General features: G+C 45.8%; 1 protein-coding gene across 1 annotated transcript in view; it reads left to right on the top strand.

Moving 5' to 3' along the window:
• Positions 1-25,033, top strand: part of CNTN6 (contactin 6) — a 165,699-nt gene that overhangs the window by 129,742 nt on the left and 10,924 nt on the right. The window contains 9 exon segments of the mRNA XM_036333342.1: positions 4,330-4,457; positions 16,712-16,887; positions 17,233-17,350; positions 18,179-18,337; positions 18,436-18,585; positions 19,613-19,683; positions 21,715-21,952; positions 22,207-22,322; positions 24,273-24,459. Coding sequence (XP_036189235.1) covers positions 4,330-4,457; positions 16,712-16,887; positions 17,233-17,350; positions 18,179-18,337; positions 18,436-18,585; positions 19,613-19,683; positions 21,715-21,952; positions 22,207-22,322; positions 24,273-24,459 — 1,343 coding nt within the window.

The raw sequence follows: 25,033 nt of genomic DNA on the forward strand, positions 1-25,033 counted from the left end.
AAAGATTTCCTATTGGTCTTCAGGTAGTTCCTTAGAATGACACAGATCTGACACCTGGTCCAGGTGAGTGTATGAGTTTATTTAAGGTCATCTGTCTTCCTGAGGCTTCATCACCACAGCTCCTCAAGTAGGCAACAGTGTAAGTCAGGCAAATGGGCAGGGCCGCACTTTTATTCTCGGGGTCTGCCTCTCACATTCCCAACAGGGGGAGATTGCAGGGTTGTACGTTCAGTCATGCCATGGAGCCTGCTTTCAACTCCCTGGTTAACACTGACATGTGTATGCATGTTGGTGGCTCCGTTTTCCACATGTTCCATTTTCTAATGCCACTGTGAAATCTCCCAGGGTCACCTGACTGTCAGACATAGCTTGTATTTCTGAATTTCTACCTTTTTATGCTCAGAATGCAGTTAAAGGAATAGTGTGGTCCCTCACTGTACTCACTATTAATTTTCTGTTGTTAAATGGTTATAATACATCTGCACATGTAAATGTCTTAAAATTCTAATATTATGGAACATTTTAAATGCAAGTGCCTTAATTTGTGATTTAGTCATCTAAATAGAATACTAAGCTTCGGTAATTTGGGGAAATTTTTTTCTATTCCATTGTGTAAATAATTGAACTACTCTAGTTAAGTGGAAATTTGAGAAGAAAGGCCAGAGAGAAAGGGTATGCTCATTGAGCTGTGGAATGATTATAGAGGAAGAATTGTGGAGGAAACACATACCTCGTAAGGCAGGTATCAGCTCAGAGAGGCCAAAACTAAGACAGTCCAGGGGCTGATCAGCATGAGTGAATTAAAGCCACAGACGTCCTGCAGGGCGTGGACACACCAGGCAGGGGTAAGAACCAGGTGAGAGTCAGAAACTCTAGTCTGTGACATGCAGGAAACAAAGGCCAAATATTAGTATCAGGAAAGAGTAAGAATAAAATTAATCAGTGGCACGTAATTAATTCAGTTCCCATAACCACCTTAGTACCATTCCCAAGATGAAAATGAGAGACTGTGGATGGTAGAGTTAAATGCCAAGGACACAGAGAGGAAGTTGCATGTATTCAACAACTGGTCTTCGGAACATACCTTTCAGGTCCCTCTGTTCAAACTACACTGTGACCCAGAACTCTCTCCTTTCCTTGTTGCTTCTGTTCAAGAACTTGGGAAAGTGCTTTGATTCTCTAGCACAGTGGTTCTCAACCTTCTGGCCCTTTAAATACAGTTCCTCATGTTATGACCCAACTATAAAATTATTTTCACTGCTACTACATAACTGTAATGTTGCTACTGTTATGAATCGTCATGTAAATACCCGATATGCAGGATGGTCTTAGGCGACCCCTGTGAAAGGGTCGTTCGACCGCCAAAGGGGTCGCGACCCACAGGTTGAGAACCGCTGCTCTAGCAGGACCAGAAACCGGTTCATCAAAAACTGAGCGAGGGACTGCGAATGAGGAGTCAGACTGAGTACTAGGCATGTAAACAGCTTACAGCATTCAATCCCCATTGCTCAGGGACACAGATAATATGAACATTTATGGGTTAAAGAAAGGACAGAACAAAACTTCTTTATTCTTATATACATTTTTGCATGCTGATCATATGAAAACAAGATGGCTTCTTACTTAGAAATACAGCGGGGCCTTGACTTACGAGTTTAATTCATTCTGAGACCAAGCTCGTTAAGGAGCTCGTTAACTCAAATTACTCTATCAACTCAATGGAAAAAAATCGGCGGAGAGACAGCTGGTATCTCAAAATACTCATTAGTCGGGACACTCGTAAGTCAAGGCCCCATTGTAAAGGTAATCTTTATAAACTGAAGTTCGACTCATAATGAATTGATCCATGCTTCTCAAATTTTATTGTGCATCCAGTCACTGGTTATCTTGATAAAATGCAAAGTCTGATTCATATTCTGAGATTCAAACACATAAGACTCTAGGACATCTAATGACAATTCAGCAGAAACTAATTCTGTATGTTAACTCATAGTTAACATATTAGTTTACCGCGAGTAAGGTGAGGTGATTCTAGAAAGAGCATGCATGCCAGAGATAATCAGAGATGACCTTCCATCCCCTCTCTAACACAAATTCACTATTTAGTCGTAGATGGATTTTAAATGTTTTGTCAGTCTGCCTTCTCAGTACTTCAGACATCACTAGGCACTTGAAAAATAGTGATTAAAAGTCCAAAAGAAACAAACAGTTTTAATGATGACAATTTTAATTCAATTTAACAAACATTATTGAAATGCTAGGAGCCTGCAAAGGGTGATTATGAAACTACCGTTAACATGACTTGTTCCTTTCTGAAAGTTAAGGGGAAAAAATTATATGATAAACATTGGCATTACTAGTTGGGAAATTTGTCTGATGGCCTTTAGGTATATTTTTTATTCATTTAAAATATTTTATTAGCCAAAATTAAATGTTTTTATGTTGCTCAAAATTCTTAGTTATTCTTACATTTGTTGGTAAATCATGCACCCACATGCTTCTCACTTTGACCTCTTCTAATTAAATCAGAGAAACTGTATTTGGCCAGATGTGTGCTGCATAGTATAATAGCTTTGTTACTGTGTCAACAATTGTAGGATTTGATTGTTGATGCAAATTGGGACCAAGAAACTAGATATTTCAGAAATTAAATAAGATACCTAATGTCCGCTGTTGGGGAGTATTCCAAGATAATGACTTAGGAACAATCTGACTATGTACCATGAACTATTCTAAACCCAGATACGGTCCCTTCCTCTAACCTGAGGACAGAAAGCAGAACCTGTCACTAGTAATAAACCCAACAGCAGCAGCTGGTTTTATAAAAGCTATAGTTGGCTGATATTTGCTGTGTTTCAAATCTGGTAATTAATTATATTAGTTACATTGCATGTAATACACATACTAGAAACAAATATGTTTGCAATGCAACAAATACTGTTTTGTTATTGTTAATGGATGTGGCATGCATACCAACCCTCTTGCCTCTCTCGCCTTCAGAACTATTGGCATTAAAATTTGTTTACATAGTCCTGGTAGGGTGGTGCAGTTGGATGGAGCATAATTCCGTACACCTAAAGGTTGCAGGTTTGATCCTGGGCCTGGCAGCGCACAGGAGGCAACCGATCCATGTTTCTCTTTTTTTCTCCCTTCCTCTCTCTCTAAAATCAATAAAAACATATTCTCAGGTGAGGACTAAAAAAAAAAAAAGAATAATAAACCAACGAATGCATAAATAAGTGGAACAAACTGATGTTTCTTTCTCCCTCTCTCTCTAAAATCAATCAAAAGAAAGAAGGAAAGGAAGGAAGGAAGGAAGGAAGGAAGGAAGGAAGGAAGGAAGGAAGGGAGGAAGGAATCTAATTTCAGAGTTTCCCCTATTACAACAATCTGATGTTTGCTTTTGAGTATTTCTGAGTTTCATCCAGATAGAATAAGAATCATTTTATGAATGATTGGGACTTCTTAAACAGCTACCCTTCCATTGTGACTGTATGATTATATGCATTTTAGGGACATTTCATTAGGTCTGATTTATGAAGCCTTCATCTTTCCACTCCACTAGGCCACATAACCAGTGGAGGGGGGGTGGGGTCTTTGGACACAGAACCCTGTGGATGGCCCTAAGGCACTAGCACTGGCAAACTTTGTCACGGTTGAGGTGGAGCACACTGTTGTTTGGTGGCTGGAAGTGATAAATTAGAGCAGGTTTACAAAGTCAGCAAACTGGCTTCTGTTTCGCTAATACCACGTTCACCTTTCACCAGAAAGTCGCCTTTTCAAAATGCACAGTGAATAGTTGCTTTTGCTATTCTTCAAACAAATGGGCATTGCAGCATCTAGCACTCTTCTGATTTTTTAAAAATCTTTATTGTTGAAAGTATTACCTATGTCCCCTTTTTCCCCCATTGACCTCTACCAGCCTGCCCCGCCCCCCAGCCCAGGCCTTCACCCCCTGTTGTCTGTGTCCATGGGTTATGCATATATGCACACAAGTTCTTTGGTTGGTCTCTAGCTCTCCCCACCCCCGGCCCACCCTCCCCCGCCTTCCCTCTGAGGTTCCACAGCCTGTTCGATGCTTTTATGTGTCTGGAAGGCAACAACGACCTCCCAGGTTAGGGCATGAGAATAATCACCTGTGTCAGGTCAAAAGCAATGGCCTTTATTCCAGTGCGCGGAGGCCAGCAGGCCTGCGGGGAGGACGCGGTACCGGGAGGCGAGTGTCACTGGCACCTGGCGGGTTAGGAACGTGTTGGATGGATGGACGTGATCGGTGAGGACACCCATTGCCGAGAGCCCGCTCCCATCAACCACATCTTTTCTCTCTAGAGTGTTTGTCTTGGAGGACGGCAGCCTGAAGATCCAGAATGCCAGCAGGTCGGATGCCGGGCCCTACACCTGCATGGCCACCAACCCCTTCGGGGTGGCAAGGAGTACTGGCGGCCTCGTGGTGAAAGGTATGTGGTTCCCGTCTGCAGGCAGACTGGAGAGGCATGCGCACACGCGGCCTCGGTCGTGTCTAACCCACATCCCATTGTGTATGGGAGACGTTTGATTTCACGATTTATTGAGATGTGTCCCAGGTTCCTTAATAACGTGCTCTCTGCCAGTGGCAGGCCACGGCTGAAGGGAGCTCATTGGCAGTGGAAATGCTCTCAATGGGTAATAAAAGTTAAATCCTGCACCTAAATATCTGAATTTCCACGGATGCCTCAGTGCAAGAGCTGGGTGGGGCGGAGATATTTTGATCAAGTCAATGGATACTATTTCTTTTGGTTAAATGTCCTTCAGAAACTCATTTTGTATGAAAGTTTTACCTGCATGTGAGGCTGCTTGGTGCATCACCAGTGCAGGTATTTCTCTAACCCCGGGTACTTAATTGGTGAAACGCAGGCTCTCTCGCATACACTTTAAGGAGCAGGTTTATCAAAGGGGAGACAATTAAAATATCAGGGTCGGTGCAGGTCGCTGTTGTGTCCCGTCACGGTAAACAGACACTCACACAGTCCATTCTTCAGCTTCCACCCTGGCGTCACTCCACACGCACCCTGTCCATCGCCCAGGGACACAATTAGGGAAGAAGTGTCTACTCCCCGACTTTGCCATGTCACTGTGTTGAGCCTCAGCTCATAAAACCAGCATGTTTACTGGGACCATGTCGCTGTCATGGTTCCACCACCTCCTGGATGATAAAAATGACGGTCTTGATAAAGCAGTTTGAGCAGCTAATTAAGCCTAAATGATTAAACTCAGCCATTGGTGCTTTATCATCATTTTTATTAAGAATAAATGTATTCCACAGAAAGGAATTAGCTGCTACATTCCAGCTATCCTTTAAGCTGCCTACAGAATCACTGGCAGGGGTTCTGCCCACATTGCCTCACACACTGTGCCTTTGTCTGAGACACTCGGGAAGTGCTGCTGGTGTCCACCAGGGGGCGCGATTTGAGGCCGTCACTTCATTGATATTGTATTGTCTTAAGGTTTCTAAGACAGAAGTGGACAGTGTTTCAAGGAGTGTCTGTAGCTACTTTAATAAAGGTGGTTTCTCCGGCCAATGTCTGGTAGTGTCCCTGGGCTGAGAAGTATAAGTGCTCTCCGTTGGAAAAAATAACATGCTCATTAAGGGGAAAACAAAATTTATTGCCTCATTCAAATTAAGAAGGGACCCAGCCAACATGGCTCAGTGGTTGAGTGTACACCTATGAACCAGGAGGTCAGGGTTCAATTTCTGGTCACGGCACATGCTCTGGTTATGGGCTCTATTCCCAGTGTGGGGTGTACAGGAGGCAGCCCATCAATGATTCTCTCTCATCATTGATGTTTCTTTCCTTCTCCCTCTCCCTTCCTCTCTGAGATTATATATATATGTGTGTGTATATATATATATATATATATATATATATATACACACACAAATTTTACAAGAGCTCAGGGATTAGTTCATTTCCAGCAGCAGGTTGGAACCTGGTCACTGCAGCTCACCTTCCCAGGATGAGATATCCATGGGGAGTCGTACAGGAAGGATGAAGGATGGGGGATGGCAGCCATAGAAATGTGATTTCTCTGAATTTCTGTGAAATACAGGGTGGGGGGTGAGGGGAGGGGAGCTGGACCAATGGTTTTGCTGCTAAAATGCAATGCTGGGAATCTGTTCACTCCAGAGAATAAGAAAAAAAAGTTCCTGGGTGGACTGAGCCGATGAAGTTCCTCTTCCTCAGATGTTTCTCAGGCCTTCGGCATCATGCTGCTGGCGGGGAGTCATTAACAGGAGGAAGAGAAAGGAGAACACTCACTCCTGGAGGAACTCCGGGACAGTGGGACTGTGCTTGGTTCTGAGGCAGGAAGTGGGTGTGTCAGATGAGCCACGTGGCCAGGCCTCTGCTGAGGCGGTTCCCAGCTCTTAGGATGAAGACAGTGGTCTTCACTGGGGCTGCTCCACAAACGACACCAAAGTCCCAGGGGCACCCCTTTCTCTACGAGTGAGAAAATAGCTAAATAGGGTTGCTCAGTGGGGAAAAAACAACTGACTCATGTTTTGCTTATTTCTGGTGTTTCTCCCTGGGGCTGTGGAAACAAATGATCCAAACAAATGATCCAAGTCGGCATTCTCGGTCGCCTTAATCTTCTCCACTCTTTCTTCTTCGGGCAATTTTTTCTTCTTCTAACAAACTAACAATTCTCTTATTTATTAGGTCAGCGATTTTTCCTCTATCTTCTCCTTCTTCTAGTAGAGAAGCATGAGGAAGGCAGGGATGGTCCCGGGGACTGTATGTGTCCAATAAATATTGATTGGTGGAGTGCAAGAGTCCCATCTTCCACCCCTTCCTTCACATAATTTCCACCTGGATTTCCTTGCTCTAGAATCTGAAAGATTTCAATGTTTCAGAGTTTAAGCTTCTTAGAATACTTTGCAATACGGGGCATCAAGCCCTGGCTGGTGGCTCACCTGGTTGGAGTATCATCCCATAATCCAAAAGATCATGGGGTTCAATTCCCAGTCAGGGCACCTACATAGGTTGCAGGTTCAGTTCCCACCCAGTCAGGGTGCGTATACGAGGCGACTGATAGATGTTTTTCTCTCTCTCTTCTTCCTCTCTCAAATCAGTACTAGTAAACATACCTTTGGATGAGAATAGGAAAAAAAAGAAGAAAAGTCTCCTATTGTCATACCCGCTTAATGAGACTCCTACCTGTAATTCCCTTTCATGTTAGAAGGTTGAAGGTATCACTGCCAAAGAATGATTACTTTACAACCTACAAATGTGAAGTGTTAATCTGAGAAAGAATTATAATAGTATGCATTGGTGCAACCATTTTCTTGACTATTAAGAGTGTAGTCAACTGGTTGTTTGTTAAACTGGTTTAGTGTATGTGCATGTGTGTTCTCATCTAGAATGTCCATCTGATTGTCATTACACAGTCAACTGTAATTATGTTTCTCAAACCCAAATCATCACATAGTGACCTACAGGGCGGTAAGGAGCAAATGAGAAATTTCAGTAAAGCTGACAAAACAATCATCTCTCTTTGAATTTCTTTATCAGCCTCAGTCATGCAAGACATGTTGTTGTTAGATAGCTTGTAAGAAGATAATAGTTACAAAAGGGAGATACTTTCCAGCTTAGGTTTTAGCTGATAAGGCTTATCTGTGTTTAGAGGGTTTGGAAGTTGTCTGAGCTGCATATCTGAGATTTCTGTTTCCCTGATGCACAGGGAGGAGGCCATTTCCACCCAGACATCCCAGCGTCCTTAGCACCAGCCTTTCCTGGGCGTGGAAGGCAGGGACATGGAACACGGGGGGCATGGAACAGGAGGGCGTGGAACACAGTGACATCGAACACAGGGACGTCTCCCATAGCACACACAGGGAGTGAGAGGAGAGAGAGCTTAGTGTTCTCAAGCTGGCAGACTTGGATTAGAATTACAGGGCGACGTACACTGCGAGTATATGAAGATCAAACCAGAGGGGGAATTATTCGATCTGGCGTTTGGAAAATTATTAAAAGCGGAGGAACAGCAGGCTGTGAAACGGCCTTGTTTGCAGGCGGCATTTGTTTTCCTTCCCCCACCGGAGAAGTTGGGGATGTTCAATTATAGGCCTCATTGCCTCAGCATTATTTTCAACAGAGACGTCGGAACTTGGAAAAGCATATCTAATGTGCGAATTAAGTTTATTGCTGTTCGTTTAGTTGTTTATTCTTCGTGCTAGAGTCCTCCTGACGCCAGCTAGGCCGGCTGTCCACACCCGGCGGCAGCAGGAGCCTGCGCACTAACGTGGGTCTCCGTTACGGAGAGAAACTCCAAGGTGGGTGGCAAGTGAGGCTTACGGGCCGGAGTGAGGGCCAGCTCCAAGGAGAAGTGGCTTCGAGTCCATCACCAGGACAATTTCATGGAAATGACAAGAATTCACCCGCCAACTTATGGATGGAAACAGCTTCCAGAGAAGTCTCCCAGTGCTGAGGGAGGTCACTGGCCCTGAAAAGGCTGAGTTCTCCACCCAATTCCCTGCCCAGCCCACTCTTAGGGGTTTCTTCTCAGCAGATTTCATACACAGTCTGGCAGTGCCCACTCGACATGAAATACTAGCTCTTAACTTCCTAGTTTTATTAAAAATAGATGGGTGACTGCTAGACTTAGCGGGGCAACCACATGGTAAGGCATAAAAACACCAAATCATTGTGAGGTACACCTGAAACAGATACAACCAATTAAGATTGTGTAGACCAACTATACTTAGATTAAAAAAAAACAAAACAAAAACACACAATTAAAAATAAGCAATTTAAAAGAACAAAACACACATGCAGCCAGCTGCCCATTTAGTCCCCGCGGTGAAGGTGTCGGAAGGACACGTGCCCCTGTCCGCAGTGCCCTCTGGAGCCCGCATCCCTCCCTGCGGAGCACTGGGTGGGGTTGGAAGGTGGGGCTTTCCATGACTCCATTCTCATGCGGGAAGACACACTCAGGCTCCCGTGTTAGTGCAATTCTGTTTCTATCTTTTTAAAAACATATTTTTATTGATATCAATGATGAGAGAAAAATCATTGGTCAGCTGCCTCCTGCACGCCTCCCACTGGGGATCGAGCCGAAACCCAGACATGTGCCCTGACGGGGAATCAAACCAGTGACCTCCTGGTTCATAGGTAGATGCTCAACCACCAATCCATGCGGGCTGGGCGAGATGCCGTTTCTGCAGGGCAAATGGCCCTTCGTTCTCCGGGGCTGTTTAGGAGGAATGTGTGTCATTCCTAGGAAAAGACCCTCAGACAGGAGTCTGGTTTCCAGTCTGGGTCCTGAAAACTCAGGTGGCAGGTTCTTTCAGGCCCAAAGAGGACTGGGGCTGGGGGAGGGAACCACCATCCCATGAATGAAACTTGCCTGGGTCTCCTCTCCTGGCATTTATCTCATTTGTCTCCCCGCACCCCAACGCAAATTCAGAGGACAGCGTCCTTTGCCTACTCTGTCCTGCACCGGGGACAAAAGAGTTTCCTCCTTCCATCTGCCGCAGAACCAGAGACTCCTTCAGCCCGAGGTGTTGTGACAGCCTGTCTGAGCGAACGCTTTCTCTTTATCAGAAATCTAAGTGGGATGCCGCAAAGAGTCGTCGCCTATTGTGTGTGAACAGCTTAGAAATGAGGAGGTGGCGTGTCGGCTTCATTAGCAGATCCGCAGCGCGGGCCCGTCTTCCTCAGACGCCAGGCCCTGCTTTGATCGTTGGTTAACACGGGAGATCTGCGTCGACATGTCACATGATGACTCGCAGGGAATGGTGTCATGTTCCCTCGCAGGATCTCGAGACATGTTTTCTCACTCAGATGCCTCACATTTTAGACTACTGCCTTCTCTCGCCAGGTTCTTCGTTTGCTTCTTTTGCTCTGGAGTTCTCGGTCTTATTTATTTATTTTTATTGATTTCAGAGAGGAAGGAAGAGGGAGAGATAGAAACATCAATGAGGAGAGAGACTCATTGATGGGCTGCCTCCCGCTCTGCCCTCACAACCCGGGCATGTGCCCCTGACCCAAACCGAACCAGGGACCCTTCAATCTGCAGGCCACCGGCGCTCCATCCACTGAGCCAAGCTGCTAGGGCAGTTTTGGTCTTTTAATGTGTGTTCTAAGTCACTGAAAGCCTGAAGTGGGAAGGGAGGGGAACTGGGGAATCCTGAGCACGATGACCTTGTAACTGAACTGAATTCTACTTGGCCTCGAGGCGGAGTGGGCACCAGGTGCTGCGGGTGGGTTTAACCTGCGAAAAGCTGAGAAGATAATCTTGCACGTGGCTGAGGGATACAGCACATCCTGGCCTCCTGCGAGTATCTGTGCAAAGAGGAAAAGTATATTAAATAAAGATCAGAGACCTCTCTGGGGCTCGCTTGCTAGAAGGACTGAGTCTGCGTCTCCACCAATTCGCTCGTCTGTTTGCCTGCTCCGTGCAGTTGATTTCAGTCTTCGCTCCGATGTCCTGTGTTTGCTTGCCCCAGTTAGTCATTTCCCTGTTTGGTTTGTTGGCTCAGTTTCCTATGGACTTAACATGAACTCTCTCCTCAAATCGATCTCACTGTGTCCCCTCCGTATCAACTGCCCTCCTGGGGCGGGGGGCCTGTGGCCCGCACACCAGGCTTCTCTTTCTTGATGTAAACACTCCGTTTGGTAGAATGCATCTTCCCGTGGATTTCTGAGAAAGAATTTGAGAGAGATGCATGTTTTTTTGAGTCTTCAAGTTAGCCCATGTCTGTATGCCATGCTTACCGGTGATGCTGGTTTAGTGGAGACAGAACTCTAGGCTGGGATCATCAGTCTTCAGGCATTTGCAGCTGTCACTCAGCTCGGAAGCGGGCTGTCCGGACTCCTGGCCCGTGGTGTGCACCTTTGCTGGGTCCCTCTGCCTGCAGTCTGTTCTCCTGCTCCAGTGGTGGCCGAGGGGCCCCGGGCAAGTCTCCTTGGTGCTCTGTCACCTGGGGTCGCATCCTTCTGAGTCCTGGACTCTCTTCCTGGATAACTTAATCATTGACTCCATTTCTGTTTCTGAGATACATACTATTTAGAAGTGAGATTTCCTAAATTGCACTCTAGATTATGTTGTTTGTGTGCAGCTATGTATCTGTGTGTGTAATTTATTGTATTTCATATATTTAGATACATATACAGTATATACATTAACATCGGATATAGATCGATGACACAGAGAGAGAGGTGTTTCTCTTTCCTTTGTACATTTTATAGCTCTCTGCTCTGCCTTCTGGGTGATTTTCTTAACTGTATCTTCCAGACATTCTATTTAATTTTGCTTTTGCTATTTTTTTTAAAGTTCAGTGTTCTTTTATTTTTCCACTGTCTCTTCATATAATTTCTTGCTCTTCTGTTTCTCAGAAAATATTGCTGATAGTTTTTCTTTTGTACTTTATTTTTCTTGCAGTCTCTGTTGTCCCACACTGCTTTCTTCTTTCTTTTTTTTTTGTGGCTTTGTTTTAATCCCTGTTTTTATGAAGGGATGCACAAAGATACTTTGTGAACCTTAGTTGTTTGCTCACGTGAATAGTTGGGGCACTAACATCTCATAAAAAGTCTGACCAAGTGTGGGGTTTATTGACCTTTTGGGCTTCACGCTAAGATGTTGGGACCAGGATAGTTCCTGGGGAAAATCTTAAGGACGCCGTCTTTAGGCCTTTATTCTTAGGCTTATCAGATCCACGGCCCCAGTTTCCTTCTGGAGAGTGAAGGACCAGCAGCCAGCACCCTCAGGGCTGAGGGAGGTTCCAGACATGAATCTCTGCCTCTGACCCACGTAACCCTCACGTCCTCCCGCAGCTGCTTCAATGATCCGTGCCAGCTGTGCCTAACCCCCCACTAATACGTGGCCTAGATTTTCCCAGCCCCACACACAATCTGTCCTTAGACATTAATGAGGGGGAAACTTCTGTCCCGACAGTTGAAGCAGCTTGATCACAACAACCTCACACCAGTGATCACCCATAAATGCTGCTAACATGTTTCTAGAATCAATAAAAATTAAAGAAAGAATGAAGGAACCGTGAGCATAACCAAGGTGTTGGCAGCATGTGGGACCTCCCTCAGGAGAAGAGAAAAGCACAGATGGGGGAGCCCAAGCTCCCAGGGGCTTGCTCATCCACAATTCGGCTGGTTTCTAAGTTGTATGAATCAGAAATACAGCAACCAAATAGAAACAGAAAACACCTAAGCAGAAGTGTTGGTTGTCACACAGTGCAAGGAAGACAAAAATCGGGGCTCAGAACAAGCCAGCAGAATGAGGCCTGCTGACTACTCAACGGTGAACTGAGGCACCTGAAAGGCTGCATCCTGGCAATAAAAATAGAACAAAACCGGCTGGGACCCACCATGACTGCCTATCAGACTCCACTGAAATCAGTGCCCGACTGGATTCAGCTCTTTTTTCAGCTGCCCCTTCAAAAAAGTCAATCTACTTGGAAAACGTAACAAAAGAAAGATGTTTACATTCCGACCCATGGGGCCTGGCTTTCAATAAAATGTTACCAGGAGTAGCTGGGGCAGGAATAAATGGTGGAACCAGAGAGAAATCCGACAGCAGCAACAGCTGATAGAAATATAGATGTTATCAGACAAGGGGTTCAAAACAATTGTGATGAATATGGTCAAAAAATAGATGAGATGATGAAGAATTTAAGAAGAGAAATGCACCCTGGCTGGTTCCTTTCAGTGGTTAGAGTGTTGGTCCATGCTTCCAAGGTTCTCAGGTTCCATTCCTGGTCAAGGGCATGTACCTGGGTTGTAGGTTCTATGCTCAGCCTCCACCTGGGTGAGTGTGAAAGGAAACCAATCAATCACTCTCTCTCACATCAATGCTTCTCTCTCTCTTTCCCCTTCCTCCCTCCCTTCCACTCTCTGAAAATTAGTGGAAAATATCCTCAGGTGAGGATTGTGGGAAAAAGAAGAGGAGGAGGAGGAAAAGAAGGAGGAGGAGGAGTAGAAGAGAAATGCCATATATTACAAATCAATTTGAAGTTCCAGAACTGCAAAATACAAAAGGTGAAATTAAGAAAATAGAGTGACTTAATGCAAGGTTAGACACAGCAACTAAACGGGAGGATTGTGAATAGATAATATCCAGACCACAACATGGAGCACGAATAGACCCTAAGGGGCGAGTGGGACGTGGTGACTGGATGTGACACAGGTGAAATGGCAGTTCCCCCAGGTGTGGAGATGTGGGAGAGAGAGCGAGGCATCAGCAATACTGGAAGCAATATTTGCCATAATTAAAAAAAAATAAACTGAAAATGACAGCAAGCATCCTACTCAGGAAATTGTATAAGCCCCACTGAGGATACATACATAAAGGGAAGTTTAAATAAGCACATAGTAATGAACCCAAAGGAAAGACAATTCATCCTGATACAAACATGCATTATTTTCAAAAGGACAACACTAAGTCTGAAAGTGGAAGTAGCAGCAGCAAAATAAAGGAGTCCAGGAGACAGTGGAATGGCCTTTTCAAAGAGCTGAAAAACAATACCAGTGAGAATTCTATTCCCAGCAAAAGTATCCTCTCGTAGGAAGACACACACACATCAACCCTAAGAAAATGTCACTTTCAAATATACACCAAAATGCTAATGCTGTTCATAGGTTTAGAAGGAATATTATCCCAGAGTGAAATATATAAATGGAAGAAGAAATTGAGAGTGATATGAAGGGTTAATATTTTTATAGGTAGGACAATTTGAGATCTGAAGAATTAAGAAGGGGACCAAATTTTAAAAGTATTTATTTCTGATTTTCACAAGTTAACTCATGAGAGAAAAGATTGGGGAATGTTGTCACCTGTCTGATGTGCTATTTATACACTCGTTGCCTTTCTATTGGTATCTTAGCAACATTTCCTACAATGTCAGAGACAAATGAAGGCGGAACCACAGGTCTGAGCCGAGGGAGAAAGTTACGGTGATTTTTCTTCTGCATTTCTCCATCTTTTAAGGGGAGTTGATAACTTCAGAGACACCTGAGCCATCATTATTTTGAACAGTGACACTGAAAAACTGTCACTCACAAATGGAGGTTTCAACTGAGCTCAAGGTACAAAAGAAACAAACAAAAATAGCATGTCCTGCATGGCCAGGAAAGACCAATTGCACATTGGACTGGCATCCCCTGGCTTCTGAAAATATCACTGGGGATCCTGATGTGTGTTAAAGTGTGTTTGGCCATTAGTATAGGCACAAGCTCCACCTATGCTTAAAGAAGTAAGGCTAAACAATTCTGACAGAAGTTTTGGAATAATTCGTTTGCATGCCCCCTGGGCTGCTCTGGACATCTCAGACTCTATTAACGGCGAGGATCTGAGTAAACGGTAAAGCTGTTCATGGAAGGTGGCATCTATGTTATGAAACCTTCCCTTATTCTTCTTAAGAATAGGATTGTTAGATCAAGTAGCTTTATATGGTTTTCATCTCACAGAAATAGACGGAAAATAGTAACTATTAAAATTCTGTCACTTTATGAACTCTTCATGAGCATTGTCATTTGTATTTTGGATAATCTAAAAGTGATCAGTCCTCATCACTGTATTTATTTATTTATTATTTATTTATTAATTTTAGAGAGGATGGGAGAGGGAGAGTTAGAAACATCGATCAGAGAGAAACATCATCTATTGGCTGCCTCCTGCCCGCACCCTACTGGGGATCAAGCCCACAAATTGGGCATGTGTCCTGACTGGGGATGGTTCCTGGCTGGATGCTCAACCACTGGGCCATCCTCATCACTTTAAAAGCTGAATGGGAAAGGTGTCCCTCTATTCTGAATAATAAATATTACTCCATCCCCCTCCAATCATTTTTTTTTCTGTCTTTCTTTTGTTGCTACTGAAAATTAACAAACACAGAAAAGTCGAGGAAATAGTATAAGGAATTTCCAGATACCCATCAGAAAGGTAGGCGGCCACCAATTTAGGTCCAAATTTGTAGCATCAAAGATTATGTTTCCGCTGCTGAGAACCACTCCCACTCCTGTTCTCTGGGAGCTTGGCCTGGGCAGTGTATGGTGCACTGCGAATTCTGGCTGGAGTGGGCGTGGCCGTGGCCATGGAGCGAACCCTTGTAGACAGAAATGATCTGTCACTAGGAGTCCCTAAATTATAGAAATAGCAGGACCGGGAGCCTGGCTGGGACATGGAAGACTCCTCCTTTGATACTTTGGTCAGTGGAACAGGTATTGACATTGGGGCCAGTATTTCTAGAGGGAAGATTGGTAATGACCGGTGTATGATTCTAACGTTGTAAATCCGGATAACAAGGGACATTGCATCTTCAGTGAAAATGGAACATTATCATCACAATGGTGTCAGAAGTAGAATCTGTTCTGTTCACACTCAAAAGTGTAGACGTCTGACTATATATCTCTCTAAAATACTGTTGTTAGGATCTCAGTGACATGGTTCGAGTCATTGTACATGGGAGCACCATAGACCACTGGGAGCTGGAGCCACTGTGTGACTGTAATGTTGTCACTGGAATTTCAGGGAAAAAATGGTGTGGTGCCTCCTCTGGGTACGGAATGCTGTCTTTAGAAATCCACAGTGTTTGTTTTTTCTATAAGCTATCTATACTAATAAAAGGGTAATATGCTAATTAGACCAGGAGACCTTCCTTCCAGAGACCTTCCGGACGTCCTTCCCAACAAAGCTGGGGGCTTGGCCCATCTGCAAACTGCCCCAAAATGGCCCTCAGCCCCTCACCAGGCTGGCCATGCCTCCCAGTGGGGACCCTCACCCTGATGGGGGGCGTGGCCAGCCTGTGAACCACCCCAGCTCCTCGCCCAGGCTGGCACTACTCCCAGTGGGCAGACCGGCCAGCCTCCACCCATGCACTAGGCCTCTATCTTTACTAGTAAAAGGGTAATATGCTAATTAGCTTGGGGTGATCAGGCCGTTGGGGGGGAGGCAGTTGGGGCAAGCAGGCCGGCAGTGGGGGGCAGTTGGGAGCGATCAGGCTAGCAAGGGGGGACAGTTGGGGGTAAGAAGGCCGACAGGCAGAGTGGCTAGGGGTGATCAGGAAGGCAGGCAGTTGAGCAGTTAGGAGCCAGTGGTCCTGGATTGCAAGAGGGATGTCCAACTGCAGTTTAAGCCCAATCCCTGAACCAGCAGTCGGACATCCCCTGACGGGTCTCAGATTGGAGAGGGTGCAGGCTGGGCTGAGGGACACCCCACCCCCCTGCATGAATTTTGTGCACCAGGTCACTAGTTTTCATATAAACTATGAGTAAAACTGTCTTTAGCCAGGCCAGTGCTGCTCACTGGTTGAGCACTGACCTATGAACCAGGAGGTCATCATTCCATTCCTGGTCAGGGCACATGCCCAGGTTGTGACTTCATTCCCCAGTGTGGAGTGTGCAGGAGGTGGTCAATCAATGATTCTCTCTCATCACTGATGTTTCTCTCTCCCTCTCCCTTCCTCTCTGACATCACTAAAAATATATTTTGAAAAACAAACAAAAAACTGTGTATTTAATTTTATTACAGGATTACTAAGTAAGCTAAACTGGTTAATGCGAGACATTAAAAAGGGGGCGGAATTTTTCATCTTGAAAAGAGCAGAACTCCGAGTTGTATGTGTAAGATTTCAAACAATTGCAAAGCCACTCAGAGGATGTGTCTCATAGCCACGTGCCAGTACCTGATGAGCTGTTATGAGAGCGATGTTCTTTCTTCACAGAACGGACGATTATCACGGAGCCACCTTCCCCAATGGATGTCACCGTGGGCGAGAGCATCGTCCTGACCTGCCAGGTGTCCCACGACCCCTCCTTGGAGGTCGCATTTGTTTGGTCTTTCAATGGACACATCATAGACTTAAAAAAGGATGCGGCTCATTTTGAAAGGATTGGAGGAGTAAGTTGCTGACAATTCTAAGTGCTTAATAAGTCGACTCAAGCCTTTTCCCTGAATTAACCTCTTTTGTTGTGACTCCCCTAGTATTTATTTGCGCGGTAATCACTGTCTCTTTATGAAGCTGCGTGTGTGTTTTATTTTGTTTTATATCTTTCATGGACTTGCTTGCATTCTAGAGACAATTATGACAAAAGACACAGTCACAGGGATCATATGGGAAATGAGTGATACTAGTGTATCTCCCAATTTCACTGTGGCCCCATATTGGATGTTGATGCAGCTGTGAAATCTTAGGACCTGCTGGGCCTATTTATGTTTTTACCCCTTTTCCCTTTCTGCCTGCAGGGATCTGTGGGAGACCTGATGATAAGGAATATCCAGTTAAGTCACTCAGGGAGATATCTCTGCGCAGTGACAACAGCCCTAGAGAACTTGTCGGCTGTGGCTGAAATCATTGTCAGAGGTGCGTGACATACATGAGCACACTGTCTAGTCAGTGAGGAATGTTCATCTGTAAATGGCAAGTCCTTAATTAACCACATCATGATAAAGAAGTGAGATAAATAGGAAAGATTTTTAAAAATATATTTTTATTAACTTCAGAGAGGAAGGGAGAGTTGAGAGAAACATCAATGATGAGGGAATCATTGTTCAGGTGCCTCCTGCACACCCCCTACTGGGGATTGAGCCCACAACTTGGGCATTTGCCTGACAGGAAATGGAACCGTGACCTCCAGGTTCCTAGGTCGACGCTCAACCACTGAGCCACACCAACTGGGTGGAAGTATACATTTTTTTTTAATTTTCTAAATCCCAAGACCCCAGGGTCTGGGTGGTATGACAATGGATGTTGCATTGAGTAGGTTTTGCCTGTTCCTAAGGAACGGTCAGACTTGCCCGCACCGTCAGCCCCTTGGACTCTATCTATACTACACTGTCTCGTAGAGCGGGGCCCAAGCCTGAGTTCCCAACTTCTCCCCAAGAGCTGCATTCACTTGAGGGAGCTTCTGAGAGGAGCGGCCCCAAGAGGCTCTCACCGTTTGAGATCAGCTTCTTATCGGATGATATTCCCCCACCCCATGGCTGGCATTTCCTAATCTTCAAAGGAAGCATTTCAAGCTAATCTCTCACTGTGTAAGCTGAATTAATAGGGCTTTATCTAATGTGCTAAAATATATTAGGTTCCATCTTTTATTTTGTAAGTATAACAGAAAAAAAGAAACGATTCCTTATCCCAAACAGACTCATTTCATCATTTCCAATAAGGTGACCATAAAATCTGTGCTTGAAGGCCCCCCAGGTCCCCCCGAGGAGGTGAGGGTAGAACACATTTCCAGCACCACGTCCCAGCTCAGCTGGCAGCCTGGCTCGGACAATAACAGCCCCATCCAGATATTCACCGTCCAGGCACGGACGCCGTTTTCTGTGGGGTGGCAGGCTGTCTCCACGGGTAAGTGCCTTGCGTGTTTTGGATAATTCGGCAAAACCAATGGTGTGTTGTTTGATGGATTGATGGACTGTTTTTACCCAGTGTCCCCTTTGTTTTAGTTCCAGAGATTCTCAACGGTCAGACATACAATGCAACCGTGGTGGGCCTGATTCCCTGGGTGGAATACGAGTTTCGTGTCCTTGCTGGGAACAGCATAGGGATTGGAGAGCCAAGCAAAGCATCCGAATTGCTGAGAACCAAAGCATCCGGTAAGAAATCAATGGCTTCTCAAACCCCGGGAGACCCTGGAGGGCACAGTTCTTACAGAAAACACAGCACACCGAGCAGCATCCCTGCCCCAACCAGAGGCAGAGAACCAGCCTCACGCCCCCATGGTCATGGGCACAAAGCACATGCATTTTCTCCCAAGGGCGCGTGCGCCCAGTAGGAGATGGTGATGTTGTGGCAAACAGGTCAGAAGAGAGTCTTTCTGAAGCTGCCCTCTCATCTCCGAGACTTTCAGAACCAACAGAGAATCTGCAGAATCGTAGATGCAGATGGGTTTCTGCCTGTCTCATGAGAAGCTTGTCCAGCCAAGTTATGCATCTTCACAGATTTGGGGTGCTTCTGTCATCATTTCAGGAAAAACGACTTTTAAAACATTTCTGCATGTAAAAGTCAAACTCCATTTTGATTACATACCAGAATACTCACACACTCACCACTGTTATCAGTGGCATTTTGGGGGCGAGAAGTTCGAGGCAGCCTCTGTCTGTTCTGTACCCAGCGACTTGTGATTCAAACACAGGGTCATAAAATAGGAATTCATTTAATTATCTAGCATTTAAGAATTTATTTTTAAGTGTTCAAACATCCTGATGTCAACCAAACAGAAAAACGACTTTCGTGTGTTTATGAAGAAGAAAGGGGGCTAATTAATATCTGGCTGGGAAACGTGTTCCCGGCACAGCTGCATAATCAGGCAGTAAATCACCGTGTCACTCTCTCCATCCGAATGGAACATCGTCTTGCCAATTAGCGGATGATGCATAATAATGTCAGATACATGATGTTACTCGCCTGTTAATTAATCCTGGAGCTGGGGTGCTCATGTCTCCGACACCAGACTGTCCCCTCCGAAGCTTGGGTCTGAGTAAACATCATTTGTGTTCATTAAGGATGCTGGGCTCCCTCCCAGCTGCCACGGGAGCGCCTGAGAGGTGAGACCCTTGCGCCAACCCTCCGGAGGTAGACGCACATCCCTAACCATGGCCATGTTTCTCTCCTTGCTTTCAGTCCCCATTGTGGCTCCAACCAACATCCAGGGAGGAGGAGGAAGCCGGTCTGAACTGGTCGTTACCTGGGAGGTAATTTTCTGTCCAGCTGAGTTATTTGGAAGGAAAACGATGTACCTGGCCAGGAACAACAGGGAAAAACAAGCTGGGCCCATAAAAACCCTGGGCAGGAAAGACTCCTGATGTAGCGAGGGGCTGGAGACACCTCATTCCTACTACAGGGAGAGGGTGTGACTTAGCGAGCACAGTTTTCTTCCAAATGCAAGGAAAGCGCCCTCGGTGCACGTGGAAGGGCCGGCAGTGTGCTCGTCAGCATCTGATGCTGGACGTGGCTATTCACCGTCTGAGTTAGACTCGGACAGCAGCGGTTTCCTCTCCTTGCTTTCAACCCTCCAGCCTGTCCCTCCCACACATAGATGGAAGCTGAGCAGGCGGAGTAGCTTGTATGTCATTCTTCTTAAGTATGAATGTATAGGCCCCTTTTGCACTGATTAAAATGCACTCTGGCTTTGTAAAAAATAGATATTTATTGATATCGAGGGAGATAGAAGCATCGGTGATGAAAGAGACCCATTGATCTGCTGCCTCCTACACGCTCCACAATGGGGATCGAGTCTGCAACCCTGGCATGTTGCCCTGACCAGGAATTGAACCGTTGAACCGTGACTTCCTGGTTCATAGGTCGATGCTCAACCACTGAACCATGCCAGCCCGGCAGGGTCCTTTCTCTTTAAATGCAAGATTCCACAAACCAAGGCATACAGGCCGGATCTGCTTGCTCCCTGTTTTCATAAATGAATTCCCACCACCGTACCCATTCTTGTAGTGTTACATATGACTGCTTTCACTCTGCTAGGAGAGACCATATGGCCCCTGATGCTTAAAATATTTACTACTTGGCCCTTTACAGAAAAAGTTTGTGGTGAAAATTAAAGTCATTTCCTGTGTGTGTTTTTCTTGGGATATCGGCTATGCAGAATCTTGCAGGAGCTCCATTCATGGATTCACGAACACAGTTCCCCACTTATATTCATCCTAGCATCACCGAGCCCAACCCTGCTGGTGCCAGGCCTCTAAGGAATGTGTGCATTTAGGAGGAGACACGTGTGTTAGTCTGAGCGTCAGAAGGCAGGCATGGAGTGACTCTTTCAGTTCCATGAACACCAACTTAGTTTAAACAGCGGGGGTACAAACATCCTGATGTTGTGAACTGCCAAAAGGTCTGGGTGCTCGGGCAAGGGTGGAACTTCATGTTAGGTCTGAGCTGTGGGTTGAAAAAGAACTTGGGGAGAGAGAGACCTTGTCAGGTCTAACTCACTGCTGCTGTGGGGGAAGTCATACCCTCTGGTTTTTCAAATTCACTCTGAATTCAGCGAGAATCCTCCATTGTGTTCCTGATGACAGCTTGGCTGGTACCCCAGATTGCTGCTCGTGAACGAACATCGAGGTACAATCCTCTGAAATAAACACCCTCCTGTCTCCTCCAGAGACAAATAATGTGGGCTTTGTGTTTTTTGCTTTGCTTCCAATAACCTAGACATGCTATCTAATTTGGGGGATGTGGTAACTACTAATTCCTTTTTTAACAATATCTTTATTCATGTCTTACCCTAATTTATACTTCCTAATACATCCAGGTTTGAGCTGCCAGTGGGGAATATCTCATATAAAACATGACTATAAGCCTAGCTGGAGTGGGTCAGTGGTTGAGCGTTGACCTATGAACCAGGAGGTCACGGTTCGATTCCTGGTCAGGGCACAGCCTGGGTTGCAGGCTCAATCCCCAGTGTGGGGCGTGCAGGAGGCAGCCGATCCATGATTCTCTCTCATCATTGATGTTTCTCTCTCTCCCTCTCCCTTCCTCCCTGAAGTCAATAAAAATAAATACAGGCACGTAGCCAGCAGTGTGGCTCCATTGGCTGAGCCTTGTCCCATGAGCATGAGCATCTTTCATTGGAACCATTTTCCCAACTGGCATTCCAAATTGAAGTAGTCTGATTTTTCACTGCTCCATGAACCAGGGTGAATATCTGTGTTTGGTAAACACGATAAGAGCTCCATAAACTAACTGCAAACACTCAGTGGTGGTCACTTCTGCCCAAGCCCATCCCGGAGGAACTGCAGAGTGGCGGGGAGTTTGGCTACCTGGTCATGCTGCGGCCCGTGGGCTCGGCCATCTGGACCAAGGAGAGAGTCCCGTCCGTGGAGGCATCGAGATTCGTGTACAGAAACGAAAGCATCACCCCGCTCTCTCCCTTCGAGGTCAAAGTGGGCGTGTACAACAGCGAGGGGGAAGGGGCCTCGCTGAGCACCGTGTCCATCGTCTACTCCGGGGAGGACGGTAAGTGGTGCCCAGCACTGGGTGGTCCTCTGACGCTCCAGGGATATTTATTTTTAATATGTTTTTGATTTTTAGAGAGGGAGGGAGGGAGAGAGAAACATCCATGATGTTGAACCGGGAATTGAACCATGACCTCCTGGTTCACAGGTCGATGCTCAACCAGTGAGCCACGCAGGCCAGGCCCTGGGTGTATTTTGCATCCTTGTTCCAATGAACCCCTCGACTAACGATGCTGTGTCTTCCTCCGACGGCAGAGCCTCAGCTGGCCCCTCGGGGAACCTCTGCCCAGAGTTTCTCTGCTTCTGAGATGGAGGTTTCATGGACGGCCATTGCCTGGAACAGAATCACGGGCCGCGTGCTGGGCTACGAGGTGAGCCACTGAGGTCCCCTCTCCTCTGCACACTCCAGGCTCCCAGGGCCAGTTTGCTGCTCCATAACAGCAGTGGGTGTCCAAAGCGTTAGGGGGTGGTGGTATCCGGGGCCATGATCTCTCCATCAGGCACATCAGCCAAGGGTGGCACTTAAAAGGTGATCGGAGGTGACCTCATTTGATTATTCCCACTGCAATCCTGTGGGTTTCCAGAGAGAGGGAACCAAACCCCCTCCCCATCTTAAACCTTAGAAGAATTTCAAGGGGACACGTGCTCTGAGCCAAGAGCCAGAACACGGTTTGAAAAGAAGGTCACCTTGCCCGGCAGGCATGGCTCAGTGGCTGAGTGTCTTACCTATAAACCAGGAGGTCACGGTTCGATTCCTGATTGGGGCACATGCCTGGATTACGGGCTCCATCCCCAGTGTGGGGCATGCAGGAGGCAGCCGATCCATGATTCCCATCATGGATCTATCTCTCTTTCTCCCTCTCCCTTCCTCTCTGAAATCAATAAAAATATGAAGAAAGAAAGGTCATCTTGGTGAAGATAGTGAAGTGAGAAGAAAAATCCTCGATTCTCCTCATTTATAGACATCATTTATGTAGAGTGAGGCAATCACTTCTTTTGTGTAAACCTTCATTTCTACAGAGAAATAAGACTTATTCCTGGGTGACACAGGTTATTTTGGAGTTAGAATAAAAGTGTAATTCTAAACCTCTTTCACCATGCCTCGCATTCGTCTTTGCTTTTTCTTTTCACACGAAGCCTCTGGTCCAAACATAAGGGCGTACTCCCGGGGCAGGTGTCTTGCCCCTCCAGGCCTGGAGTGCCTCACCTCCACCTCAGAGCCCAGCCCCGTTCCCCTTCCTGGGCTCAGTCTAGTCTCCCTTCTCTGGGATCCTCTCATCGTGCCTCACATGGTCTTTCTTCTCATCCTCAGAGCACTGATTCCTGTACCACTTCCTGAAAACAGTCCTCGGCTCTCTTTTCACACACGCAGGGTGTTCCCCCAAAATGTCTACCCACTTTGAATAATCGTAGAGGCAGTGTGTGTACTTCATCTGCATTTTCACACTTCCAGTGCCTTTTGAGGATGAATTTCCTTTGTTCAAAGCTTAGTCTGGCTGAAAAGGAAGAAACATCAATTGAGCTACCAGCTGTTCAAGTGTGCACATGTGTTTTGGGGGACAGCCTCTATATTCTAACCTCTTAACTAGATGGTAAGGGGCCTGAAGGCAGGTCCCACACCTGATTCTCTGTTGTCTTTTTCAATGTGCCTGAAGCTGTGCTAACGCATAGGAAAGGCTCAGTATAAGCTGAATTATTAATTAACCTGTTATTCAAAGAACTCCAGAGGAAATGTGAACAGCAAAGTATCATACCAGAAGTCTCTGATCCATGGTATGAATCCTGTTTGGGTCTGACTTATATATCCTTTATTCAAGCTGATAACCCTTATTTATTTTTTTAAAAGAGCATAGAAGTTTTTTAAAAATACATATTTTTATTGATTTTAGAGACGGAGGGAGAGAGAGAGAAAGATAGAAACATCAATGATGAGAGAGAATCATTGATTGGCTGCTTCCTGCCTGCGCCCTACTGGGGATCAAGCCTGCAACCTGGGCATGTGCCCTGACTGGGAATTGAACTGTGACCTTCTTGTTCATTGGTTGATGCTCAACCACTGAACCTAATGGCCAGTCCAAGTTGATCATCTTTAAATATCTCATGAAATATTTTATTTTGGCAATCTAAAAAAAGAAAAACCCCACAAGTTCTCTATTTTCCATTTGAATTTGTATTTTTTATTTGTTCCCTATAAAGAGTAGACTGTATTTTGCTGTTATTGTATAACCCATTTAATGAGAGTTATCCTGCCATTTATGCTCTGGTCTGCTGCCTGCTGGTTGCAGGGAAACCATGACCCCTCCCTCTGTTTCCATGACCAGGTCTTATACTGGACGGACGACTCCAGGGAACCCATGATTGGTAAGGTCAGAGTCCATGGAAACGTCACAACCAAGACCATCATGGGGCTGAAGGCCAACACCATCTACTTTGCCTCCGTCAGAGCTTACAACACGGGTGGGACGGGGCCCTCAAGCCCCCCAGTCAACGTCACGACCAAGAAGTCCCGTAAGTATCCCTCACCCTCCAGGCAGCAGCAACAGCCATGAACAAAACTGCGTGCCTTCATTTAGCCTTCCCTCTTCTCCTCCCCCTCATCCTTCACTGATTGCTTTGTTTGGTTGATTGGTGATTGGCTTGTCTGTTAAATCTGGATAATTGTTGAAACTTTCTGGTAACAATCAAAATAAACCATTTTGATATTTTTGGAATTCCAAAGAGGAACTACGCTAAGTATATAGATCAGGGGTGGGGAACCTTTTTTCTACCAAGGGCCATTTGCATATTTATAACATTATTTGTGGGCTATACAAAATTGTCAACTTAAAACTTAGTCTGCTACATTTGGTCAAACATTTCATTAACTTACCCCTAATGCCTTGGCAGGGCCAGACCACATGATTTCACGGGCCTTATATGGCCCGCGGGCTAGAAGTTCCCCATCCCTGATGTAGATGAAATGCAGCTGGTGCAGTGCTGAAGGACATGGACTGCGACGCCCCTCCCAGCCTGAGCCTAATACCGGACCTCCCATCCCGGGAATGTTAAGTGTTTATATAATCTTTCAGTTTCAACACCCTAC

The sequence above is a fragment of the Myotis myotis genome, unplaced genomic scaffold (genome assembly GCF_014108235.1).
Source record: "Myotis myotis isolate mMyoMyo1 unplaced genomic scaffold, mMyoMyo1.p scaffold_m19_p_13, whole genome shotgun sequence".
Classification (NCBI taxonomy): Eukaryota; Metazoa; Chordata; class Mammalia; order Chiroptera; family Vespertilionidae; genus Myotis; species Myotis myotis.